Here is a 22,760-nt window from a genome sequence, read left to right as displayed (position 1 = left end):
TTCCTTCCAAAGAAGCCCTCAGTCCCCTTATCTAGTTTGCATTGAAAATGTCCCTTTGGAGTCGGGAGGCAGCTCTTACTAATCTTTTTTTTTTTCCTAAGGAGAGCAAATAGAGGAAGCGTTAATAGCTTGGCCTTCAGGCTCCCCTCTGATGGTAAGAAGAAGTGTTTAGGTAAAGTAAACTTGGGGAAATCAAACAGAGAAGCACTAGTCCTTTTCAATTGTCCCTTATAACGCTGCCAGGTCAAGCCTCAGCGTTACTGGGTGACTCAGGTGTCCTTGGGTAACCCTAACAGACCGACGAGTGCCATCCAAGTGCTTGACCTCAGCATGCAGGGCCCTGGACCCCCGATTTGCACTGCCTCGCCACGCTCTTACGTCTATCAGTTTCATCCAGACAGACATACTTGACTCCACTGCCTTACATGCCCTTTCTTTTGGCTCATTTACATATTGCATGTGTATGGGGTTTCACTTGCATGCATGTATGTCTGCAAACCGTGCATCTCTCTGCACCATGTGCATGAAGTACCCGCACAGGCTGGGAATTGAACCTGGGTCCCACTGAAGAGCAGCCAGGGCTCACAACTGCTGAGCCATCTCGCCAGGCTCCTGAGCACCCTTGCACAATGCCCATCACTCTTCTTGTGGCTTTAGTGTTTGCCTTTTGCTGCATGCCATCTCCAAGAAGGCAGGAGCTATGGCCCTCACTCCTGGGAGTGTAGCAGATGTAACCTGTAAGGAACACCGCTTCTGGGGTGCACACCGTGTGTTCCTGCTATTTCTGCTCAAGCTGCTCCTGCACCGACCAGCTGAAGTCAGAGCACACGTGGGTCTTCCCAGATTCGTGTGGGTCCCCCCAGCCTGGGAAGCACAACACCGGGGAGAGCAAGTGTAGCAAGAGCACATCAGTCTACAACCTCACTCGGCTCGAGCTACACACACACACACACACACACACACACACACACACACACACACACACACACACTCCTTTCATGCAAAGCTGCCGCCATCCCCCTTCCCTGACTTGTGGAGAACCATGAATTGCATGCAAACATCATTGTAAGCCATGCAGTAGGCTGGTCCTCCCCAGTACTCTCTTAGTAAGTAACTCCTCTTTTGTGATCAAATAGGTCCCACAACGCTTCCTGAAATTAAGAGATTGGACTGGTTTGAGGGTGTACGCTTCTTCTGAGTGTATTTATATTTTGAAAACCTCCATTTATCATCTTATATCTATGTACAATTAGTAGCGAATACGATTAAACTCCGATGCATTTTGGGAAAAGACATGCACAGTGAACAAATCCTTACATAAGCCAACTCCGTCAGTCAGCGCATGAAGCCGTTGTGCCTTGCTCCTTAGCAACCATGTTTTCTTTCTCTTGGACCCACGAAGGAAAGCCTCAAACAGTAATCGGTGCTGTTCGCCACTGCAGCTCAGAAGACCCACCTTTCTCTGATGATGTACCTGGCTTGTACTTTTATTTTGCTTTTGAGTTGAAAACAAAACAAAAAACCTTTTGCTATTTTCTATTCATGTGCACATCACCATTTTTCTGACTAAGAGCTGGAAACAGCAACCACCCCCTGTTCTTGAACAGTCAGTTCTTACATTGCCTGCTGTTCAACCCAAACATCTGTGCAGATGAGGTGTCACTTCCCTGCCCCTCCCAAGCACACAGCTCTCAGAAGACAGGGGATGTGATGTGGCGTAGGGGCTGGCAAGGGTGGGCACCTCTTAAGTGTTTGCTCTTTTGTCTAAAACTGCTGTTGGCTAGTAGTCTTCAGTAGCTTTTTCATTTCTAGACATGGCAACTTATTGCGAGAAGGTATTTGTTCACTTGAAAAGCTTTGGGCAAGGTCAGTTAGGGAGCCCTTGCCATGCAGGCTCCCTCTAGAAAGGACCCTCTTTTCTCTGGGTGACCAGCTCTGGACTCCAGCAGTGTGTGTGTGTTGGGGGGAGGGACATTTCCTCTGGGGTCAAGAGTAGGTTTGCAGAGATGGTACTTGACATCGTGCAATTTTTATCTCTATTGGCAATATCAGTGTCAACCTAAATCCATGAAAGTACACCAACTAAGAAGGTGTGAATATATTAACACCCTCTCCCCAAGGAGTCCGAGGACTGCTTTGTGCATCTTCTTTGTAGCATCCCATATGATAGGAATGAACTGACTACAGGACTGCTGTGGAAGCTTCTAAACGGCGAGTTTTGACAGTCTGATGAGCCCCAGTAGCAATATGGACCCACCAGGCGTGTGTGGTATAATGGTGTAATTTAGAAAGAGTCATTCTGTAACTGGTTTGTGGAATCCTGGGGGATGCCACAGCTGATGATACACATCTATCTGATTGAGGTGTAAAGATGCCTTTAGCCTATTGCTAAGCTAAGACTCCAGGACACTACAAGGATGTTAAATTAATCAAAATTTTCATTATTATTTATTCACAAATGTATTGTATCTTCTAAAGTATTATCAGCAGTTATCTATGGGTGATAAAAATCTTGGGAAGTTTATGCCTTTAAACATTGAAGTACCTCTTATTGTTAGCACTGTGCGTGTATGAGTCTATGGATGGGTATGTTCATGCCACCTTGCAAGTGTGAACACCAGAGGACAATTTTGGGGGGTCAGTTCTTCTCTTCTACATGGGTCTTGGGGACCGAATTCTGGTTTTCAGGCTTCTGTGTTAAGTACCTTCAACTGCTCAGCTATTTTCTACCTTACTTTTTTTAACAGTATTTTTTTTTGTATTACTTGTATTTTATTTCTACAGAACAGTTATTGTTTTGTTTTTAAAAAATAAAACAGCTCTTTCAGAGTTAAAAGAAGTTATTGGAGTACAATAGTCTCATATACGGTAACCTTCAAGCTTCCTTAAAATGATTACTGTAAAACAAATGAAAAATAAAACTCATTTCAAAGCAGTTTTATTGCTGCATATTCACTGTACATAGCGATGGGTTCATAAAGACATTTTCTTGTAAATAGATCATGTTCTTTGACCATGTTCACTGCTCTATCTTCTCCTGTTTCTTTCCTTTCCTTCCTCTTGTCCTCCCCTTTATTTCCCATCATGAAAAACCATGAACGTCATAGCGTGCCAGCTGGGTGACACAGTAAAAAATGAGCCGGACACCATTGGGCACAGCACAACTCACACTTTATTCTGTCATGACCGGTACACATTAGGAGTGGGCGGCAGGAAACTGGTGTCTGCACAGAACTCCTCTGGACTAACGGGTTGTGGGAGACATGGCTAGCTTTGGCACACAGACTGGAAAACCATACATTGCCTGGAAGATGACAGCCAAGAAAGTTAAAAAGCACAGACCTAACACCCCATGGAAATCATGTCTGAATTCTGTAGCATGTTAAAGAGTGAATGATTACAAATACTAACATGCAACACCACATAAGCCACACTGTTAAACTAGACTACTTTATTTTCCCTTCATAGAGATGGAGAGACGATCCCTTTAGTAATTGGTTCCTAGTAGCATGTAAGAGCAATTAACACACTGTAGAGAGATCTGCAGCTGATTCCTCCAGCAACCCATCACAGTCAAAGACACAATGCCAAATAACGCGCTCCTTCTAGATTATCTTTTCATTAAACCAAGTCGTATTGACTCAGTAATTCTAACTCGACTTACACTTACTTAAATATAATTCCTCATGTCTTTATTGTGTCAAAGAGCATTTTTGTTAGTGTTCCCTTCTTTGTAAGCCACAATGGACGAGAGGACCACACTATGCTGATGAGAGCATCAAAGAAGCAATGTCACTGTGCAACAAGTATTTTTAATCTTCACGTCATTGTACACACAGCGAGTCCAGAGCAGCCAGCCCGGTTTGTGATGCATGAAGCACAAGATGGGGGAGAGGTGTAGATTCTAAGTGATTTCTCAGAGCAAATAAGGAGAGCAGGGAAGCAAAGGAAAAAGGGGATGGGAAAATCACCTTTGGTAGAAGAACTGTCACAGTGCAAAATCTATTCACTTGTAATCGACTAAACACAGCAGTTCTGTAATCAGGTAATCAGGATGATAGATAGAACGCATGCTTGTGACAATTACAAGTCGGTTAGCCCACACGGGCTCAGCGGCTTGTTTTTCCTGTGCTTCATTGTGAGATGGTTACCTCTCACAGGGAGAATTTCTCTCTCTCTCTCTCTTGCCAGTGTAGAGCCAAATTTAACCCCAAAGGGCAGGCAACCATAATTGCTGAGAACACGTTTTCTTTACTAACTTGGGCATACGGCTCATATTCATTTGCCCTGGGTGGGGGAACATATTATTCACTCATGATGAGATGTTTTGAAATATGATAAGAGGCCAAGATACGGTCCATTCACCGATGCAATGTGATATGATTAAGTTAGGCAACAGGGAGAGATAGGACACATTTCTTCAGACAGTTGTCAAGTAAATGTAAAAGAGGAAGGCAGTAAATGATGTCGTCCCATCCGTCTGCACAGGGGGACGCAGTAAAGACAATTCCCTTGCTCATCAAGATAAGGAGCCCTGATTACAAAGGAGGGAAGATGGACAGGTCTGAAATGATCTTTCTTTACCTTCCCAGCTTTAAATATTGAATGACAAACTGCAGGCTACTCGGCAAAGGTGGAAGTGACCGCGAGCGTGACGGGTGGGCCTGGTTGGGTCACCGTTCCTTGTAACATACCACGTCCCGGGCCCGTTCTTCCAGCTTTTAAGGAAAGGAATGCTGTGACATTGGTCTTTGTAAGAGACCTGTTTCAGCTTTGTTAAGAGCTGAAAGTTGTGTAATTTGAAGGCTAGGGAGGAAATAAGCTTCAGACAAATTCCACAGTAAACATTCATGGATATTTCAACGGAGACTAATACATTGTTTAAGGTTGACTTTAGGGACCATTTCCCGATTGTGCTCCTACACCATGGGTGGAGGCAGCCAGGCAGCTCCCTCTGACTCCTTCCAGACCATCAACAATCATTGTAGATGCTATGTCTCTTTTGAAGGAAATGACTTTTCAAGATCATGACGATGCTAAGGGGGCAGAATCAACGTGAGTCAGAAAGAAGCTGAAAAGGGGGCGGGGTAGAGAAAGACTTTCTTCCATGCTCCCTCCGATAGGACCAGTCACGAGGCAAAATCATGGCATGTGACTCAGTCTTTCTAAGATATGCCCATGGGCATTTTTTTTTTTATTTTATTTTATTTTTTCTAACATACCATGTCAACCACCTCAGGCTGAATTCACCTTCCTGGGTGTGGTTACCACCTCTTCAGGTAGTACTCAGGTCTCATGCAAACCCTGTCAGGATGTGGCTCTGTGAGGCTCCTATTCCCACACCAGATTTTTGGCCACATTTCTGCTGCTCGAGGGGAAGGGAGGGCTGCTGGTGGCAGGAGACGTGGCCATGAGGCAGAGAGGGAGCACACATAGGGAGAACCTTCAGGAAGGTACCCAGAATGCCAGACCCTGACAAGTCCTAGGTCAAGGTGGTTATGACAGAGGTGGCAAAGGCCAAAGAAAGTACTTGGAAGAGAGGCTTCTAGAGTGTAGAAGAGAGGGGAATGGGAAAAATCCACGGGCCAGGGAATTACACAGGAACCATATGTGATTCATGACACAGGAAAAAAAAAAAAAAAGTCCCTTGCTTATCTTGCTGATCAGGAATGCAGTCTTTAGAGTACCCTGCGACTAAACTATTTCCACACTAATCACACAAACACTGAACTGAGTGCTTCCACACGATTAATCACATTCTTTTAATAATTTGTTAATTCTGTATTTTCTAGGTCGCTTAATCTATTTGGAAATCCACAGGTTAGGTAGGTACCACCGTGAGGTGAGGGAGGGCGTGGGAAATTAAGCAGTTAAAATCGGAATTAGTTTTGTTTTCTGTAAACAAGAGTTAGTAGCACAGTGGCGCAGTAGATTGTCAAGGAAAACAGGAGGAATTGGCACAGAGCCATCAGCCTGGCCTGGCCACCTTGCTGGCCACCGGGGAGGGGCTCTCGGGCTCAGGACTCTGTCTTCTTGTTAATAAAAATGGAAGAGCAGGTGAGCAGGCCGTCCACCTTTTCCATTTCCGAATTGCTCACAGGGATCAGTAGATAGTCCTTCAGCTTCTCGTAAACCTACACACACAGGAATCAAGAGGGAAGCGGAGAAAAAGGTTACAGTTTGGCCTGTTTCCCCACTCTCCGGGACAGACTTAATTCCGGTTTACGTCATTTAACCCTAAGCACACACGTCCACAATCCTACCCCAGAGCTGGCCACAAATGGTTGACTGCTTATTCTACGCTTTAGCTTCAAAGTGAAGCGTGTATCACCACCAGGACTGTTGCTGGAGGAGCCTCTACTCTGCATTGAGTGGCCATCAAAACTGTGTGTTTAGTTTGAACGTCCCTCCCTCTCTTCACTTTAACTCACTCTTAACTACACTTTCATGTTCCTTTCCTTACCAGCTCTACCAGAAGAATGTGACAGTGTGTAAGTTAAGGGCACACTGCCAGTCACACTGTGTTTAAATTATAGGTGTGAATTTTATAGCATCTTTTAAGCGTAATGGAAAGTACGCGTCAAAACATCTAATTAACAGTCCACAGACTTTTCACCCCCCTGTGATCAAAAACACACTTAAAAACAAAACAAAACAAAATTCCTTGAAAACAACCTGCCCCAATTCTTTCAGAAACATCACGTGTCTTAAAATGTAGCACAGTGGTTAGCGTGTAGGATCCAGCTGGGCTCCAAATCCAGTCCCATCAATTTGCTACTGCCATTTCAGTTAAATGACATCCCTTCTAAGCTTGTCCACCTCTCTGGAAGGCTGGGGAACTACTGCTACAGGACTATTACAGAGACTAAAGATAATGCTTAAGGCATGCTTAGCACAGTGTCTGGTCCAGAAATACCCTTTGTAAACAAGGGTGTCACTGATGCTATTCTTACTGCTGATGGACACCAGGCTGCACTCAGAGGCAGTTAATGATACTTGGTTGCTAGGTGATCCATGAGGCTGCGGAGGCATGAAGTCCTCAAAGTAGGTTGTGTGGACTTGCAGCTTGTTCATATTGCAGGTTCTAGGCTGGGGCCTCTGGAACCTGCATTGTTAACAATTCTAGCACTTAAGACTGTAGCTACTGCAGTCCTTGTTTGGGATTGGGAGTCATATATATGTATGTGTGCATGTTCATACTTCTGCTACGGAAAGAGAACAAAGTTGCCTCTCCATCATCCTAGCCATCTTTCCATGTGCTAACAGAGTGACCATGATTAGAGGATAAACCTAGTCTAAGACAGCTCTGCCTATGCAAAAAGTAGAGCAAGGGCTAGAGAATGGTTCAGTCAATAAAGGTGAGTACCTTGAGGCATGAGGACCTTTTGTCAAGCACTCATGTATGAAGAGCTGGGTGTGGTGACACACATTTGTCACCCCAGCCCTGGGGCAGTGGAGACCTGAGGCCTGATCCCAGGGTTGCTGGGAGTCAGCCTAGCCTAGTTGGTGCATTCTAGGCCTGGGAGAGAGTTCATCTCAAAAAACAAAACAAAACAAAACAAAAACAAAAATAACAACAAACAAAAACAAAAAGTAGGGAGGTGGCCACTGAGGAAAGATCGAATGTTGTTCTTAGGCTTCTGCATGCCCCCCGCACATGCATGAACACATGTTCCCACTCATGTACAAACACATACATCATGTGCACCCATGCACACCTGCACACACTCATAGGCAAACAGCATAAAGCAATGCACAGCAATTTTCAAAGCATAGGACACAAACAAAATCAATGATCACTAAATGTTCTTCTGTAGTATTTGTTATAAATGTTATACTCCCTCTGGGCAGGGATGATCGCAGAATGCCTAGAGGTTAGAGACCCTGAAGACTCAGTGGCTGAGCTGGTTATGCACTCAGTGATGAAACAGAGAAAAGTAATGAGACAGAAGACTGCTCTGACACAAGGGCAATGGTTTCCTTAGTTCAGGAAAAGGTCCAGGTCCAGAGACTCTGGTGGGCGGATTGCAAGTGTGCCACACGCCTTCCCGCTCTATTTTCCTACCACCAGGATGTGTGGCCCCTTCTTTTCAAAACCTAGTTCTGCTGCTCGGCCTTAAGAAGCAGATGAGGTGGCTCGTGAAGGATGCCCACTGAGAGCTGGGGTCTTGGGTAACCAGGTTAACCTCAAACTCTCATTGTACAGCTGAGGTCAGGCTTGAACTTCCCGTGCGAGAGGGCTGCAGGTGTGTGTCACATCACGCGTGCACAGAGCTGAGGATTACACTCAGGGCTTGTGCCTGTTAAGCCAGAACTCTACCAGTTAAGCCATCTCTACAACCCCTGGGGTTCGTATGTGAACAACTGAGCGGCAGGCAGCAGCATCTCAACCACTGTGAACTCGTGGCTCACCAGGGCGCCAATGAGAAGGAAATAAGCACTGCCTTTGCTTCCAACCATCCTTCCTGCTGTCTCAGTGTTTGGATATGTGTAGCAAAATGGACGTCCTCTTTCGTCACTCCAGCACGAGAAGGTAGGTAGGTCCCCAGGGAGGCTAGCTGCAGGAGAGGTGGTCTTTTTACCTTTGCACTTTCTGGGTACTCTTCAGGGGTTTGGTGCAGCAAGACGTGCCCTTTGTCAGGGATATTGAGATATATACAGTTGGCGGCCATGTCGTCAGGCACAGTGAGCTTGTCGTAACGATGGTCACTCATCTGTTGCATGATCTGTAAAGACAAACGAAGCAGGCTTGAGTGGAGTCTCCCACACTCCCGTGGAGGAAGGGAATGGGTGGGACACTGACCTGGAAGGGGCTGCCTTAGATCGCTCTGTGTCTCAGGGTCGCATGTCATCTCTGATCACCCAGAGCAGCAGAGGAAAACCAAGTGTTCTCACTCACTCAAAGCTGTGCATGTTTGTTTCTAAGGTTTAAAACCAAGCTGTATTTTGGTCTATGCCCCCGAAGACATAGCAGCAATGTATAAAACGGGCAGGTGCAGGCAGTGTGGCTGGAGGTTTGATGACATTCTTGGCTGAGAAAACATGGCTGCCAGCTTACAAGCATCAGTAAGAGGTGGCCTTAAACCCGCACAAGCATACGAAATTTGTTCTCTGTGCACGTTAAAGTCAAGGCCCAGATTTCTAGGGTATCACAGGTTTAAGCCGGTAGCTAGACTACACTAAGAATAAGGTGTGGAACCAGGGTAAACATTTGACACTTACCATCTACTCTCAAACTTCCATTTAATGTTTTACTAGTGTACAGTAACATATGATAACACACTTTACTATGACATGCCTATTCATGTGAATAATATGTTTTGATCATACTTCCATTGCTTTCTTTGCCCCATCTACTTTGCTGATGCCCTTTCTCTTCCCGGCCAGTCCCCTTCTCCTTCATGTCTTCAGTTTTTGAGGAGCCAGGGTTTCCTCAGCCTGTGTCTGCAGTTGAAGTGCCCCCCATGTTTTCTTCTAGGACGCATGAAGCTGCAGGTCTCACACCGACGTCTTTGATCGATTCTGTACTATTACAAAATCTCTCATAGTCACTTCATTAACTCTTAACTTCACAGCTGGGACAGCGCCACAGATTACTAGAGAGAGGTCCAGTGACTGGAGACCTCAAAGCTATTCACAAAAGGCAGCATGTAACGGTCACTGCTACCTACTGGAGGCTAGACAAACAATCCAGAAACCCCACCGTGCTCACTGACTTAATTCCCCCAAGTATCACGAACAGGTTTTGGCTCCGTACATTGAGGTGGGGTACTCCTCACCACCATTGGTTTGTAGTTTAATTCTTAGGAACCAGATGACTCATTGTATTTTCTGTCTACAGAAGAAAACCAGAAAATACACGGAAAGAGAAAGAAGCGTGGCCAGACCACATATCTGAGGTCTCTCCACTTAAGCGGGGTGAGCAGATCCCGTCTGACCTACGGGTACCCAGGGGTGACTACAGGGCAGAAAGACCGCACACTCCTTGTTTAGCAGTGAGGGGACACACTACCGTCTCCAAGGCTGTGGATTTGAGGAAGTCCAGTAAGAGAGACTAGTCTTCCTTCCTTCTTGCCCCGTCCCTCCCCGACATCAACTTCTTCCCTTGAGGGAGCAGCCCTCCCTTCTTTGGCCTTGAGTTTTCGTCAGTTGATGACATTTATTTGAAATCCTAATCTGTTTTTCCTCATCACTCTCCCCTGAGCTTTATGCATTATGGCTTCTAAGGGGGGCATTCCAGAAATTACTGAAATAAGGGCCCACAGCCAAGCCAGAATAGTTTGAACATAGTTTCATTTTTCTTTCATTATTGGGAAGAAAAGAATTATAATTTTCTTAATGGGAAAATAATTTAATGCTGAAGATATATGAAGCAATTTACTGATAAATTCTATAGAGAGTTACTCTTAAAAAAAAATGCGGGAGCTACCTCAGGAGAAGGCTTCCAATTAATTTATCAAGGCCTCCTTGCTTATCATTCTGTGGCAAATTAGAAACCGTGCCATAAGAACTGACTTTTAATAATGAATGGGCTCCACATGGAGCTTGGAACAGTGCTGTTCAACTCAAAGTGAAAGAGACAATAGCGGCGTCTGGAGTCTGTCTGTCTGTCTAAAGGCCTTAGAATGCTAACACAACCAACTCATGGAAAAGACAAAGATGCTTATTCCAGACATGAAGCATTTCTGCCACGTTAGCTGAGGACCAGGGCTCCCCTCTCCTGTTGTCTGAGTGGTCATTTTCATTGCTTGTGAGCTGTTACTGTCTGAAAACTGAGATGGTTTGCCCTTTACCTACACCTGGGTGCAGGAGACACAGGTGTATACACTATGCAGGGACTCTGCTGTTCAGGACACACAGAAAAGGATTCAGGATTCACATCTCTTCATGCCGTGTGTGTGTGTGTGTGTGTGTGTGTGTGTGTGTGTGTGTTCGTTCGCATATGTGCATGTGTGTACCACAACAATGAACTTACATGTCTACCCTAATAGGGCAGCACTTCAAGCGGCCAGGCTCTCAGGGACCAAGCAGAGGCCAGGTCAACCAACAGACTTTCTCTCTTCTCAGACACTCAGTCTTGTGAGAGATGAACACTGTCTTAAGCATCCCGAGTATGCAGCTGTTGGACTGATTTGTGCTCCAACATTTTTTTTCCCCTCCTAAGGATGAAGGAAGTGGCTGTGTTCCAACATTCTTGGTAAAGTGTTCGTTTACCAGTAAGGACAAAACTTCCTGCTTGTCAGAGCACCCCACACCAGAAAGGAAGCAGAGAGCACCTAAACTCTCCACACGTCACCAGATTCCTCCCGGGCCAGATTCCTCCACTCCCGAGAGGCCTCGGGCTCAACTGGAAAAAACCCAGCGCAGCAGCTTTGCGCTATCCAGTCTGTGGGGGGGAAGATTGCAAAGGCAAGCGGCATTTCAAATGCCTTGTGTCAGTGGAATTGTCATTCTACTTTAAGTAACCTAATGAGAAAGGTAATCATTGGAATCGGAAGCTACCGACACCTGCTCCAGGCATCACGGGGTGTCCTCTTGGGGGCTAGGTACAAGGGCTGTGTAAGGTGACAAATCTAGTGATGCCGAGCATGGGAAGGTCTACGCCTCTTATCACAGGCACCTTCTTCAGCAAGAAGGCACATCGTCCTAGAAAGGAAGGGGCTTTGGACTTTGCTGGGGCCACAGCAGCATCACCCTGTCTTCCGCACAGCTGCTGGCTTGGAGGGACTGGCCTTGATCCCTAGAGTGGAGCTGCCACTCTGGCTTTCAGCCGGAACCTGCGTGGCCAGTCGCATTAAGCAGGCATTTCCGGCAGTTCCCACATTTCTGGGAATTTTCCCATGGAAAGGATTGGACAGCAGCCCCATTTTCTGCTTCTTACTCATACCTTCTTTGTATTACAGCAATTACATGTAAAAAAAAATCCTGGACTGTGTGGATGGACAGGACAATTTAAGACTCAATTGGTCAAATACTGAGGCAAAGAGATAAAGAAGGTATTTAAAGATGTTTAGGAAATAGTCTAAACACATTTGTGGCTTGCTCATAATTGATCTTCCATATATATATATATATCCATCTCAAGACATTAAAATGAAATCAATATGAAAAGCAACTAATTATAGAGCCCACTGAGAGATACAGTACACAGTGCACAATCATTTCTCATTGCTACTAGGTATCTGAAATAAATCTTGATTGATTTATCATGTGTCAGGAGTTAATTGAAAGCCTGGCAATGTATAGTGGGCTCCACATCCTGGAACCCTTTTAGGGCTGAGCCAATTCAAGTGTGTAATGTTATAGAATTGCTACCATGTCCCGACATTTTATGGGCTCTCATAGATGAGCTCAGAATAAACACATCCCAAAGCTATGTATGTAGATAACTGTATTGGGGATGAAACCCAGGGCAAGCGCTCTACCGCTAAGTTACATCTCAAGTCTGAAGCTCTCTTTCCTTTTTCTGTGTTCGAAATAGGGTTTTTCTGTGTCGCTCTGGCTGTCATGGAACTCACCATGTCGACCTCAAATTCCTCCTGCCTCTGCCTCCCTTGTGCTGGAATTAAAGGTATGTGCCAGCATGCCTGGCTCAGATGTGCATTTTTATTTTAGTTTTTTTTTTTTTTGAGACAGGTTTTCTCAGTATAACCACGCTGGCTGTCCTGGAACTCACTCTGTAGAGCAGTCTGCCCTCAAATCCAGAGATCCACCTGCCTCTGCCTCCCGAGAGCTGGGGTAAAGGTGTGCGCCATTCCTGTCTGGCTTCAGATGTGTATTTTTAGAAATAATGTCTTCGTTTATTCTTTGAGGGTTTCATAGTAAGTGTATAATGTATTTTGGTTATATATATATTATTCACCCCCCACCCCCGTCCCAAATGACTCTCCATCCCATAGTAGCCATCAACTGCCAATAGCTCCTCAGCTAGAGGCAGGCTTCAAGAGTTTCTACCTCATCCCTGCTGGAAATGTTGACTGCCTTGATCTCCTACAGGCAACCTCAGCTATGTGTAAGTGTCCTTGCCATGTGCAGAAGAGAGCGTTCCACAGTATTCCTCCTTACATTCCGTGTGCTCTCACTCTTCAGTGTCCCCGGAGTCTGGGTAGAGGGATGACACCGATGTCTCATGCCAGGCTGAGTCCTCACAGTCACTTCATTTCAGCACATGCAACAGTCATGACTCTCTGCCTCAATTGCTGCCCACTGTGACAGGAAGCTTCTTTGAACTGGCCAGTGTAGAAACTATCACCTCCTTTCTGCCCTGACGGGCTCCAACAAAACAACTCACAGAAGGCAAGGGGTTAATTTTGGCTCATGGCTTAAGGGATCAGTCAACCAAGGCACAGAGAGCAAGGTACAGGGCTTTGGGACAGCTCTGCCACTGTGTCCAGAGTCGGAGATAGATGAGTGCTGCTGGAGTTTTGTCCTTTCTCCGTTGCACACCGTTTGGGACCTGACCCCATCCGATGCTGCCACTCACATTCTGGGCAGGTCTTCCTCGCTCTATTAAATCTTCCTGGGAACATTCTCATCCACTCATCCAGAAGTATGTTTCCACGGTGGTCCTAAATCCTATGAGGTTGACAAGATCAACTGTCCTAGTAACCTAAATCCCACCAGCAGCGGTTTTGGAGGCAGCTGAACTTTAGGCATCTTTATTGGACAGGAAGAATGGAAAACTTTCGACTTCTGTTCTTTCTCTTCTCAATTGTTTCTCACAGCAACCCTGTGTGTGAGGTGACATAATCTCTCTCCTTATGTGAACATAAGCCAAGGTGGGGAGAAGTTTAGTAATATGTCCGAAGTCATTCATGCCTTTAGACAGGAATCTAGCTTTCAGGCCTGGGTGTGTATCTTTGAATGCCTACCTTCATTGTGACAAAACAAACTACCGTCTAAGCCACCGGATGGATGAGACTCACAGCATGACTGGCAGCCTGTGGTGGAGTCCATTTTACCGTAGAATTTTCTTGGCATTTGTATATTTGTAGAAGTGTGTGTGTAAATGGGTTCTACACAGAGAGTCTGGTATTTGAAGAGTTTGTGTCTGGCCTTAACTGGTTTCTTTGGCTTTTTTTTTTTTAAGTAAAAGAAAGAGCGGGGCCTTTGAAAGGGAAGAAAGAAGGAGTTGGTGAAGGGCATTATGATCTCTAGAGCAGAGAGGAGCAGCGCGCAAGGTGAAAAATGGCAAACAGCCAGACCCTATTGGAAATGGCACCCTGGGTCAGTTCGGCCATTATGACACCACACTGGCAGTTTGGCCTGCCTGTCAGTAGAAGAAGGCCTGCCTGCAGACTAGAGTTCGTGCACACAGAAAAGCATTTTACCTTTTTTTTTTTTTTTTTAATGGATCAGAATAAAGAAAATCATCAGTGGGATTCCCATATCAATCAGTGTAACTACTCTTGACCCCAGCAGCTAGGAAAAGATTCAAGGGACTTACTCAGTCCCTGATAAATTAGGGGAGACTTCTGCCAACATGTCGTATTCACACCTGCTTTAAGGGTGGACATGTGGTTCATAAGAAACACTAAGATGTTCAATGCTCTTCACTGGGAATTTAATTCTGGGATTGGCTCTCAGCGTGCAGATTTGTGCATCGAGGGGTGACAGATCAGTGTTGTCCCTGTGTAGCGGCTGGTCAATAGCTCTGTTTATGCTAATGAGTAATTCCAGTGAAACAAAGGGAATTTATTGGAATTTTCTTTGGGATGGTGAATTGCACAATTATTTTGAATACTGGAAGAGAATTTCATCATTTCTCCCTCCGTGGAACAGCTAAACATATGACACATTTTTAAGTTTTCCTTCCCCCCCTTGGAATGAGGGTCTTTCTACGTGATGGAGGCCAGCTTTATACTCCATAGCGGGTACGGTAGGCATACACCACCATCTCTGGATTAACACACTTTTCAACTTAACCTGCATTCCTCAGATTTACTCCACCATTTACGTATGGACCAAAGGTTCTCAAATTAAGGGTTTGACCCCACGTGGAGTCATGCAACTAGATGTGGGAGGGTCATTTATATCTGGCAATAGTAAAAGGTTTTTGAAAGCCCAACAGCGAAAAGTTGATTCAAAATCAAATGCACAATGAATGCAAGGTTTCTAGCGATGCCTTCTACTGTATGATTTCACTTGGAAGCCTTGGATTTGAACCCAAGCATGTGCACTCTGCACTCACTGAACATGCTGTCACACCACACCGTGCCAATGATGGCTGCACGGAACACCACATCTGAGGTGACTTCCTGCTAGATACTGCAGAATCTTTACTCTGCATGCAATTTTTTCTGCTCCTACAGAAACACAAATGGTTTAATTATAGAAAACCATGATATTTACTGCTTTGCTGCATGTAGGTACTGAACTATTTATCTTTGGATTGCATCGTGTTAGACAACCCATCGCGTTGGAGTGCAAAATTGCCTTGACCTTTTATTAGGGGCAAAATACATATCCTTAAGAACTTTTAATATTTTTTTTTCAAAATTTATTATCAGCTGATGCTCAATTTGTGTAAAAACTTCTCAGATGAGAAAGAGTCATGAGTTGGAAAAGCTCAGGAACCCTGGCCTAGGTGTCTGTAAGGTCGTGATTCAGAGCTGATTCCTGTGGAACAAATGTCCCCACTGGTCAGTTCTGAGTTAGCACGTGACATCACTGTTATCCAAAGAGACAACATGCACAAATAACTCCCAAAACATGGCAAAATACAGCAATGTAACCAGGAAGTTAGAAGTGTGGAATATTATTCCCTTTGTTTTAATATAATTTGTTTAGTTCTAAGTATATAAACTATAATTTAAAAAAAGGTGTCTTTTGTCTGAATGTATGCTTATGTACCGTGTGTGTGCCTGGTGTCTGTGAAGGCCAGAAAAGGGCATCAGATCCCCTTGGGATTGGAGTTATGGGCAGTTGTGAACTGCCATTCATTCAGGTGCTGGGAATTGAACCAGGCTCCCCTGGAAGAGCAACTAGATCTCCTAACTACTGGGTGAGCCATTTCTGAAAACCTTTTTTGTTTTGTTTTGGAGACAGTGCTGACATACATAGGCCCAGCTGCCTCCAGCTTAAAATCTTCTTTCTCTACCTTTCACACTCTGGGACTCCAAGTGCTCACCACATACCCAGCCACAAAATTAATAGTTAACAGCAGTTAAGTTTAACAGTTAACTTGTAAAGTTCTACATTTTATAGTGAGCTCTACGAGGCCAGTAGGAGTTCCCACCAGCAAACAGCTTTATAAGACTTGGTTTCTGGATGTTACTATATAAGTGGCCTACCGTGGAAGGCTACTGTACATTGATGTTAGTGTAATGTAAGTTTATCTCAAATTTTTATGAAAACCATGATAACGTTAGCTTTGAAACCTGGTTTACAGAAATTCTGCTTCCTACAGACTTATTTCGGGACTGATGTTCTATCCCTGGTACGTTGTGTGCACCTGGGCTCCCACCTGCTTTACGTAGCCTTCCCCTGTAGTTCTAGTTTTCCTAGACTTTATAATCATTGTTTTCTACATGGGGTGAAGTAGGATTGTATAATTTCAGACAGTTCTTTAAATCATGCTTTTTAAAGTATGAAACTGTAATGCCAAACTAGCCTCAAACTCAAAATCCTCCTGCCTCAGCTTCCCCAGTGCTGAGAAGACTAGCCAAGGCGTGAGAAACTAGCCAAGTCCCCAACACTATTTATTTATGTGTATGTGTGGATATCCACATATAAGAGAGGCCAGAAGGAGTCAGATGCCCTGGAGCTGGGGTAAGGTGGCTATAAGCTGCTTGATGTGGGGCCTGAACTCAGGTTCTGCGTGACAGAAGTCTCTTAATGTCTGAGCCATCCTTCCTTCCCAGACTCTTAAGAATGTTTTAAAATGTTTACTCTATTATTTTATGTGTACAGTGGCTTGGTACCAGCTTGTTCAGTATAGACCATTTATCTCCCTGGCCAGCCTCTGCCCACCACATGCCAGTCATACTCTCTGGTGCCCCCCTCCCCCCACTATGGCTACTGAAAATCTCTCCACATGTTGCCAAATAGCCCCCCAGAGAGCAAGTTGCCTCGGAGAGTTACTGTTTTAAAAGAGAGAGGCTCAAATTCATTCATATTTTAAGAGAAACCAGGTGCTTTTCAGAAACAGGAAGAAAAACCACGACGGAATAAAAGCAAGCTTTCAAGTAAGGATGCAGTGTACTTTCTTTTTAAAAAGTTTTTTCCCTCTCTCTCTCTCTCTCTCTCTCTCTCTCTGTGTGTGTGTAAGTGTGCTTATAAATGTGTATATATGTGGTGGACCTCAGATATGGCTGTTCTCATTTTTGATTTTCATTTCATTTAACCTGGAGCTTGCCTATTAGGCTGTGCTGGCTGCCCAGCACACCCCTAGGATCTGCCTGTCTCTACTCCTTTCTGTGCTGGGGTTATTAAAGGCACGCATGACCACACCCAGCTTTTACATAGGTACTGGGTATCCAAATTCAGGTCTTCACAGTCGCATAGCAAGCAGTTTCCCTGATGGGAAATTGTTATTTAGGAAGGCAGTTGCTATCATATCTTTTACAAGAAACCCAAATCCCCAAAGGATCTTTGAAGCCTGTTTCCATCCTCCTGCTCCTCCCCCACAGCTAGGTTGGAAGCTACCAAGGTGCTCTATGTCTCTGAAGTAGAGGACTAATCTTAGTTTCTGGATATGGCCTTCATCAGTATTAGAGAGTGAGGACGAGGTATTTGGAACACTGGCGATTTCACTAGGTAGAAAACCAAGAATAACATCCTGGAGACACAGGCAGGATTTGAAACTTATTAAGGCTACTTCCCAGCAGCCCAGAACGAAGAACCTGGGTGATGATACCAATCTACTGAGTTCTAGAGCCTCGGCTTTGATGTAGGATTTATCTTGGTTTTGTGAACAGAATTTAAGAGGGCAAGGAGGCATGGTTTAATTGCTTTCTGCTCTGTGATTGAGGCATGTCCTAGGTCAGTGTTGTCCAGACCTGGCTGTACAGCAGAGTCATCTGGGGAGCTTTTGAAAAACACAGATGCCTGGGCTTCAGCTATATGGATTTTTTTTTTTTTTAGGACTTGCTAGGGCAAAAAATATTAGTGTTTTCTTTCACTTTTTTGTCTGTGCTGGAGACTGAACCCAAGGCCTTGAGGATGCTCTGCAAGTGCTGTGACACCGAGGTAGATCCTCAACGCCTAATATTTTGTTGGAACCTTCTGAGGTGCTGGGAAATGTAGATTTTATTCTAAGTGACAATGGACTTATTTGAAACTCAAGGGTTAATTAAGGAGATGGAAGGATAGATCAGAAGCTAAAGAAGACTAGCTATGATGAGCTGATTTAATGGGTAACATTTTCCACCTGTGTGTGTGTGTGTGTGCGCGCACACACACACATCTGTGTGTAATCTGACTGTATGAGTGTGTTAATGAGTAGTGTGAGAGCACAAGTGTGTGTGTTGGCATTGAACCTAGGGGGTCTCACACATTCAATGCCTATGTTTTACCAGTGAGTTACACCCCCAGCCTTCCACTACAAATGTTTTGCCCTTTGCCTCTTTACTGAAAGCTCTGGGGAGGCCTCCATTCACACAGGGCTCTGCAGTAGTGCCTGATGTCCCGTGGGCATCCCCTCTGTATTTGTTGAATGTTAAATAAAGCCTGATCTTTAACAGTGCACTTGAGCGTTTTGCTAACTCCTAAATTCCTCCTCCGTCTCCTGCTGCAGCTCCTCTAAGACTCATTCAGAGTTAAGTCTCCAGTGAGGAGCAGACAGGGCCTCCAGCTGGCAGGAGTGTAATCACGCTGATTAGGGAATCTCTGACTTTAGTCAGCCCTGGATGCTTTCTAGAAACCCTCCTCCAGTCCTCCCTGGCAGATTTCAGGGATGGGACCAGCACCCTTCTGCAAAGAACTATTTGGGTTTCCTTCCTCCCTGCACTAAGCATGTGTGTAACTGGACATCTGTCTGTTTTCAGGCTGCAGGGCTATAGGGCTGGAAAGGAAGGCAGACTTTCCTGAAGGCAAGGGTCCATCTCCGTGCCTAAGAAAGACAAGTGAAAGAAGAAATCACTACAGACTCAGGCTACCAACCCAGAGAAGGGTGCAAAGGGAAAATAGCATTTCCCACAAAACAAACAAAACAAAACAAAAGGCAGCCGCATTTCATAACCGTTTCTGTCCCTTTAATGTGGGGAGTGTAGGAACACAGTCTAAGAATGGAATCATGTGAGGGCATTTGGAGTGCTTGTAAGAAAACACCAAGAAAACAAGATGAGCATATTGTGACCCTGGTTTCCTCAAAAACATGGAATTGCTCTTGGATTATGCTTTCATACCCTATTGGTTATAGCTCGTAGGAGTGAGTTTGCTTCGGATTATCCACTACAGCTGGCAGTTATTTGTCTGTCTGTCCTGTGCAGCTCACCCTTGTGTCCGTTTTACTCGTGTGACTCCTCTTAACCCCCACAGTATAAATTGTCTGATGCTCTCAATGAAGTTGGCTACTGCATGAGACTTTAGTCTGCCTCATTTATCGGCTTATCGGCTCCATCCTCCCGGGTGTCTCTGCCAGCTAGAGTGGTAAACAGGGGAGGGGTCACATCGTTAGGAAATGTGTTGAAGGATTGCAGCATCACGGAGGTTGAGAGCCTCTAGAGTAACTGTACCTAGTATATATCTCTCTCCTTGGCTTTAGGTGGAGTTTTCTGCTCAAGCACATCACAATTTACTGTAGAAATGCTTTCCTCTTTCTACTCTCAAATGCTCAAGCCAGGAACTGGTGTCTGGTGAATCCAGTGTTGCTGACAGCAGGGTGTATGGATTGATCTGCCTCAGATCTCCATCTCGGTCTTGCCAAATCAGGATTTCTCATGGTGTCCCCCAGGAATGTGAAATACAATTTAAATGTGTGCTCTCTGTAATTCTTGAGAACCACTCACAGGTTATTCAGATTACAGTAGCATTATCTTTACACCAAAAAGGTATTATTATTACTGTCCCTCTGGACAATAAAACTACTAATAGCTGACCTACATTGAGCTCTTATTCACACTTAGGGTGTGGATAAAAATGAAACAAATGGCTGAAAAACAACAAAATTATAATTCTTTCATTTAGTTCTGATTTGTTTTATTCCGATCTCTGTAACCATGAGTTGCCTGTGGCCACAGCTTTGAACTTGGTCCCACCACATGAAAGGAGAAAGGGGAATGGATACTGGGACCTGTCTCCAAAGCTATCTTTTATATCCCGAGACAGTGCTGTGAGGGATACAGGAATCCAACACAGTACTATCACCTACGGTCAATAACAGAAAGCTTAAAGATTGCCAGACGAACATGACATTTTAAATAGTGAGTGACTACTGAGATTGGGGGCTAGCACTGGGACTTGCAGTGTGGAAGGGAGCTCTCCACCGGGGCTGGTGAAGAGCTCGCAGTCTGAGTTAGTGTCTGGATTTTACCACATGCTTTTCTAATGTTCAGCCAAGTAAAAGGGCACTCATCAACCCCAGAGGCATTTAACACACGTGACTTCCTCAGAAGATCAGCAACCTAAAACTCAACCAGCCTTCTTCCAACTCAGCTGACACATTTCCTAATCCCTCCGACACCAGAGGTGCTGCGGCTGGCATGGCCAGGGGGTCACGGGGGTCACAGGGGCCACGCTGTGATGGACGAGTTGTCCATGAGGCCAGGCACCACCCATTTATTTATTTATTTTAATCCTTTGACATATCAACTAGGCCAAGAAAACAGAAACCTGGAAGCTGGTAGAGATAGAAGACATGCAATCCCCTTGTTTTTGGATGGGCTCTGACTGTGGGTAAATACACACTTCAAAACGATGGAGAAGAGAAGGGTGACAGAGACTCCACAATTGCACCAAGGCGGACCCCAGTTGTCGCCAATGGAAAGTGAAGTGGAGGAGGCCAGCCCGCCAGTGTCGTACAGACACGGGATGTCCTCCAGAGCAGCTGTCCTCTGGGCATGTCTCACTGTTACTCAGTCCCCAAAACACGAATCTAGGTCAGTGAAATATGGCAGCATCCTTTGCCCTGCCATTTCTGATGGCTTACTCCTGTGGAGAAGATGGGGACCAGTTCAGAGGCACCGGGAAGGTTTGAAGTCTTTTCCAAACCCCCCACGGCCACCCCATTCTGGACTCTCCATGGGCCATTTCGCTCAGCACGGCTCTCTCCTTCAAAGCCCCCCCCCAGCCACAGGTTTCATTTTCTCCCCTGCCTGGCCTGGCCTTCTGCACTGCCCTGTGCACCCTCACACTGCCCTCCCCTATTTCTGAAAGACAACATCTAACCGCTTTTATGAGCAGCAATCACTATTTCAGTTGAGTCGGCACAGCTTAGCATCCTTCAGAAAGACTGCACCCTTCTCCTAAAAACACATAGGGCCAGCTGGTGTACACCAGTAACCCCAGAATTCAGGAGGCTGAGGGCAGAGGATGGGCATCCTGAGCTGAAGACGGAGATCCTGCCTCAAAAGACCAAACAGACAGACACAGACACACAGACACAGAGACAGATACACACATAGGCACAGAGACAGACAGGCATACACAAAAGACAGGTACATTCATAGAGACAGATATACACACAGACACATGGACAGACAGACAGAGAGACACACACACATAAAAGACACACAGAGACAGATATACGCACAGACACAGGCAGGCACGCACGCATGTGTTTGTACGTTCATATGTACACACACACACACACACACACAATTTTGTGGCTCTCCACAGACTGCAGGTAAGAAAAACTCCAATTCCTGTGACCAAGAAGGACAAAGCTGCGTAGATTAGGTGAGGCAGTAGGTCTCCTTTGAAATCATCCTTTCGGGTTGCTCTATAATCACATGGATGCTACTTTATTTTTTAGGGTAGTTGCACTCCCACATTTAATGCAGTTACCTTGACAGCTACCATGGAGTTCCCGGCAGGAAAGAATGATGCTCTCATTTCTTAGCGAGGCTGATTCAACTTTTTTTTTTTTTTTTTCCAAGAATAGACTGAGGACAGGACATGGGGTCACACGGGGAGAGCTAGAGGCACAGCCAGGGTGACAATCCATGGATTTAGATTCTAGGTTCCCTGCCTTGCTGCTTTGCCCTTGTAGCTGGTATGACTCTGGGTAATCATGCCACTCTAGTAAAATCAACGTGGGCTCATTTTTAAATTTCCTCTTCCATCAGAGATGCTTGGAACTCACTTCCCGAAAAAACCAAAAACCTTCATACATCAAGCTGGGGCCCTGCTGCTAGGTGGTGTATGTGTGAGTGTGTGTGTGAGTGTGTGTGTGTGAGTGTGTGTGTGTATCTATGTGTATGTGTGAATGTGTGTATCTGTGTCTGTGTATGAGTGTGTGTGTGACCATGTCTGTGTGTGTGTCTGTGTGAGTGTATCTATGTGTATGTGTGAATGTGTGTATCTGTGTCTGTGTGTGAGTGTGTGTGTGAGTGTGTGTGTCTGTGTGAGTGTATCTATGTGTATGTGTGAATGTGTGTATCTGTGTCTGTGTGTTTGTGTCTGTGTATGAGTGTGTGTGTGACCATGTCTATGTGAGTGTGTGTGTGTGTGTGTATGAGTGTGTAAGTGTGTGTGTTGGGGGAGCTGCACAGAAATATAAGTATGAGTCACAGGCAAGCTTCCTGTTCCCAGAAAATGATAACACTCGTTGAGTTTTGGTAAAATGGGATATTTTAAGAAGGAATTTCAGCATGTCCAAT

The 22,760-nt window shown here is 45.2% G+C and overlaps 1 protein-coding gene across 1 annotated transcript in view; it reads right to left on the bottom strand.

Annotated features, from left to right (window-relative positions):
• Positions 1-5,731: 5,731 nt before the first annotated feature.
• Ddah1 (dimethylarginine dimethylaminohydrolase 1) overlaps positions 5,732-22,760 on the bottom strand; it is a 122,316-nt gene continuing 105,287 nt past the window's right edge. The window contains exons 5-6 of the mRNA XM_051194812.1: positions 8,583-8,726; positions 5,732-6,134 (exon numbers count right to left, since the gene is read on the bottom strand). Of these exons, the coding sequence (XP_051050769.1) occupies positions 6,018-6,134; positions 8,583-8,726 (261 nt within the window). The 3' untranslated portion in view covers positions 5,732-6,017. The remainder of the gene's footprint in view (positions 6,135-8,582; positions 8,727-22,760) is intronic.

The sequence above is a fragment of the Phodopus roborovskii genome, unplaced genomic scaffold, assembly GCF_943737965.1.
Source record: "Phodopus roborovskii unplaced genomic scaffold, PHOROB, whole genome shotgun sequence".
In the NCBI taxonomy this organism is placed as follows: Eukaryota; Metazoa; Chordata; class Mammalia; order Rodentia; family Cricetidae; genus Phodopus; species Phodopus roborovskii.
The sequence above is the reverse complement of the archived record's forward strand: the minus strand, read 5'-3'. Positions and strand labels throughout refer to the sequence as shown.